General features: G+C 66.7%; 1 protein-coding gene across 1 annotated transcript in view; it reads right to left on the bottom strand.

Annotated features, from left to right (window-relative positions):
* The window catches only part of H696_00540 (hypothetical protein), a gene marked incomplete at its 3' end in the record, with an annotated part of 4,436 nt that extends 504 nt beyond the window's left edge, over positions 1-3,932 (bottom strand). The window contains exons 1-3 of the mRNA XM_009494414.1: positions 3,752-3,932; positions 440-3,578; positions 99-215 (exon numbers count right to left, since the gene is read on the bottom strand). Coding sequence (XP_009492689.1) covers positions 99-215; positions 440-3,557 — 3,235 coding nt within the window. The 5' untranslated portion in view covers positions 3,558-3,578; positions 3,752-3,932. The remainder of the gene's footprint in view (positions 1-98; positions 216-439; positions 3,579-3,751) is intronic.
* Positions 3,933-3,994: the final 62 nt, after the last annotated feature.

Below are 3,994 nucleotides of genomic sequence, written 5' to 3'. Positions count from 1 at the left end.
GAGAGAGAGAGAGAGAGAGAGAGAGAGCATCAGACACGGGCGTTGCACATGGTCGCGCGAAAAAAAGGAAAAAGAATTGAGCACAGGGGCCGGCACACGTACACTGGAATAGCCCCGGACAAACATGGCGATGATGACGGCAATGATGACAATCACCACCACAGCACCCACCGAGATGCCGATGATGGCAGCCTTGGACAGCTTCTTGGACATGGCTGTCCAGGTTGACCGCGATATATGGAGGAAGGGGAGCACGCACGCGATGTGGGCGCAGCACCAAAGCACGAAGCGCGTGTTAGCATGCTTCGGGAAAGAGGGGGGGGGGGCCAACAAAAGCAACGGAAAAGTGACAACGAGGGCAGCATGATCGGAGGGGAATCCCATCGAAGGAGGGAGAAAGGACAATGTGCGGGGACGGGGGGGGGGGGGGGGCACGTACGGACACAGTCACTGCCGTCCTTCAGCATGAAGCCCTTCTGACACACGCAGTCGGAAATGAGGGTCAGATCGGCGCTCGGGCAGGTATCACACGAATCGGCCGACGAGCAAGTGGCGCAGGTGCTAATGCACCGCTGGCAGACGCTCTCGGCCATGAAGAAGCCCTCGGCACAGGGGCACTCGACCGTGACATTGCTGCCGCTGTCGCCCAGCGAGGAGGAAGCTGAAGAGGAGGAACCCGATGGGGCCGCTGGAGGGGGGCTCCCGTCGGCCAGATGGCAGGAAAGGCAGTCCCGATGAGAGGGGCCATTACATGTGGCACAGTTGGCACTGCAGGCCACGCATTGGGGATATGGGTCGGTCGGCCCGGCGCCAGGCCGGAGGAACTCCCCGCCAGTGCAAGCCCGGCAGCGGATGCCACCGTCGTCCTCGACCGTCGAGCCGGCCTGGCCGAAGCCCTCCCGGCAAGTGAGGCAAGAGTCCGCCGTTGAGCAAGTCTCGCACTCGGCCGCACAGGTGCCACACACACCGCCACCCTCGCGCCCATCATCCGCCACGAAGAACTCCCCTGTCGCGCACTGCCGGCACGCGCTGCCGGTGAACTCCGAGCCAGGGGAGCACAGGCACCGGCCCGCCGAGCTGGAGTCCAGGGGAACCAGCGAGGCGCCATCCGCCACACAAGACAGGCAGTGCTCGGGGTCGGGGCCGGTGCACTCCGCACAGGAGACTGCGCAGGCATGACACTCGCCGGTGGCCATGTCACCGAAGTGCTTGGCTGGGCAGGAGAAGCAGAACCCCCCGGTGGCCGGGGGAACAAGGTGCTCGGCGTCCGGACAGACGGTGCACATGTCCGGCCCGGGGCCAGCACACTCGGAGCAGGACCCATCGCAAGGCGTGCAGATTGTCGGCTGGCCGGGGTTGTTGCTGGACTCCTCGAAGTGCCCGGCCTCACAACCGGTGCAGGCACACACACCCGGGGTAGTGGTGTCGAGAGCCGCGCACCCGGGCTGCAGGACACAGGGCTCGCAGCTGCCGGGCATTGTCTGGGACAGGGCAAACCCGGCCTCGCAACTGACACACACGCAGGCGTTCGGCGTCTCGGCCAGGAATTCCGCACAACCAGCGGCGTTGTGGCACTCCACACAGGATACCGGGCCCGAGGACACTTGGGCGCCGGAAGGGGCGTCCGGCGCAGAAGCCGAGGCCGAAGCCGAAGCCGAAGCCGAGGCCGAGGTCGAGGCCGAAGCCGAGGCCGAAGCCGAGGCCGAGGTCGAGGCCGAAGCCGAGGCCGAAGCCGAAGTCGAAGCCGAAGCCGAAGCCGAGGCCGACGCCGAGGCCGAAGTCGAGCCAGACGACGACCCTGGCGAAGAAGTGCCACCACTGCCGCTAGTCTCGCCAGGAGTGCTGGCGGAGGTGTCCCCAGGGAAGAGAAGCTCGAAACCGAGGTCACACTCATCACAGTCACACGAGTCCGGGGTGCTGGTGAAGAGAGAGCAGTTGTCCCGAGGACAGGCATCGCAGGACAACGGCCCGGCCAGTTGGAACCCCCCGGAGCAGGAGGCACAGCCGCACACGTTCGGCGTGTCCAGATGCGCGTGACAGTGGCTGACTGCGGCACATGGCTCACAAACACCGGCCGCCGAGGCCGTGTGCTGTGGGGCGCACAGATGGCAGAAGCAGGACTCCGGCGGGATGAAGAGGCTGGAGAGAGAGCCGGCCGGGGTAGACGCAAGACCGGCCCCGGGGGCCGACTCGGAACCAGGGGTCGAGCCAGGAGCAGAGCCCCCACTGGTGGAACCCGATGAGGAAGATCCCTCAACCGGCACGAAAGAAAGACAGACATCGACATTGTAGCAGGCGACGCAGATCGGCCCCAGAGGATCCTCCTCTTGGGCCAGGCCGGAGGCCAAACCAGCAGCAGACCCGGAAGCCGAGCCAGAGGCCGACCCAGGAGCCGAGCCAGAGGCCGACCCAGGAGCCGAGCCAGAGGCCGACCCAGGAGCCGACCCGGAGGCCGATCCAGGAGCAGACCCGGAGGCCGACCCGGAGGTCGAGCCGCCAGACGAGCCCGATGGCGCAGACCCAGAGGCGGCCGAAGATCCATCGCCATCGTAGCCGGCCGGCTGCAGGCCCAGCTGGCACGTGGCACAGGCACAGACATCCGAGTCCTCGGCCCAGACGAGGCAGCCACGGTCCGCCGGACAGGCAACGCAATGCCCGGCCTCAACGTGGAAGCCAGGCTCGCAGCGAGCACACTGGCAGGCGGCGCCTTGGGTCTGATCGATGCCAGGCTGGGCGGATAGATCCACAAAAGCCACGCAATGGGGGTGGGCCTCGGGGGGGCAACTCTTGCACTGGTATGGCTGGACATCCTGCAGGAAGGAACCGACCGGACAACGGCAGTAGCCAGCCTCGCCGGAGCCGGCCGGCTGCGGCTGACCATCCACCAACTTCAAACGAGTGGCCTCGGAAGCGCCGCAAGTGGTGCAACCGGTCGACGGCGCGTCAATGCACGCGCTGCAAGACACATGGCACCGAAGGCACGGCCCGGGGGTCCCGGCATCCGGCGGGGACTTGAAGAAGGCCCGGCCCGCGGCGGAGGCCGGGCAAGAGAGGCAGTGGTTGGCCCCGGTGTCAGAGCAGGAGTTGCCGCAGGAATTGTGGCAGCAGGTGCCCGGGTCATCGGCATTGACAGGGTTGTCAATGCGCCGGGTGCCGAGCGGACACCCGCAGCCGGACATGTTGTCCGGCACCAGGGGATAGTTGCAGTTGGCGCAGGTGCACATGTTATGCGTGTACTGCGAGCAGCTGCTGCGGCAGGGGCTGCAAAGCCCGGTGTCAAGCAGAGCATAGCCCGAGGCACAGGAGAGGCAGCTGTAGTCATCGGCGGTGCTGCATTCCAGGCAGGGGTGCCAACAGTTCTCATTCAGCGCCGCGATCGGCGGCGTGGCATTGGCACCGACACTGACGGCGGCGGTGGAGGCCGTGCGCCGAGACAGAGGCGCCGCCTGGATGTGACCCAGGTTGAGTAGCACCAGCACCAGGAGGATCGCCGGTGCAAGGAGGCTGCGTGAGGCGGCCGGCAGCCCGACAGCCCGCAGGACGGAAAAGCTGACCATGTCTCCCAAGGGCGGGCAGCTCTGGGAGGTGGATGGTCGAGAGTGGAGGGGGGGGGCAGGGCAGGGCAGGGCAGGACAGGGCAGGGGGATGGTGTAAGGGACGGAGCGCGGAAAGGAACGAGCAGGAGAGGTGGCAGGGGGCAGGGGGCAGGGAGCGGAGGCGGAGGCGGAGGCGGAGGCGGAGGCGGACGCACAGTTGGAGAGGGGCAGACTGGGAGATATGGCGCAGAGGCCGCAAATGCACAGGGCAGGGGGAGGGGAGGGGGACAGTGGCAGGCGAAGAGAAACACAAAACAGTCGTGAGGTCGAGGGAGAATGAGTGTCAAGTCCTGGGGCGGCCAAGTGGCAGGGGGAGGTGTCTGTCTTTTGATGCGGTGCCGGCCTCTGGACGCCACCAGAGGGGGCCGCCAGGCGACACCCCTCTCGTTGCTGTGCCC

Source organism: Fonticula alba, assembly GCF_000388065.1.
Source record: "Fonticula alba strain ATCC 38817 unplaced genomic scaffold supercont2.1, whole genome shotgun sequence".
NCBI lineage: Eukaryota > Rotosphaerida > Fonticulaceae > Fonticula > Fonticula alba.
The sequence above is the reverse complement of the archived record's forward strand: the minus strand, read 5'-3'. Positions and strand labels throughout refer to the sequence as shown.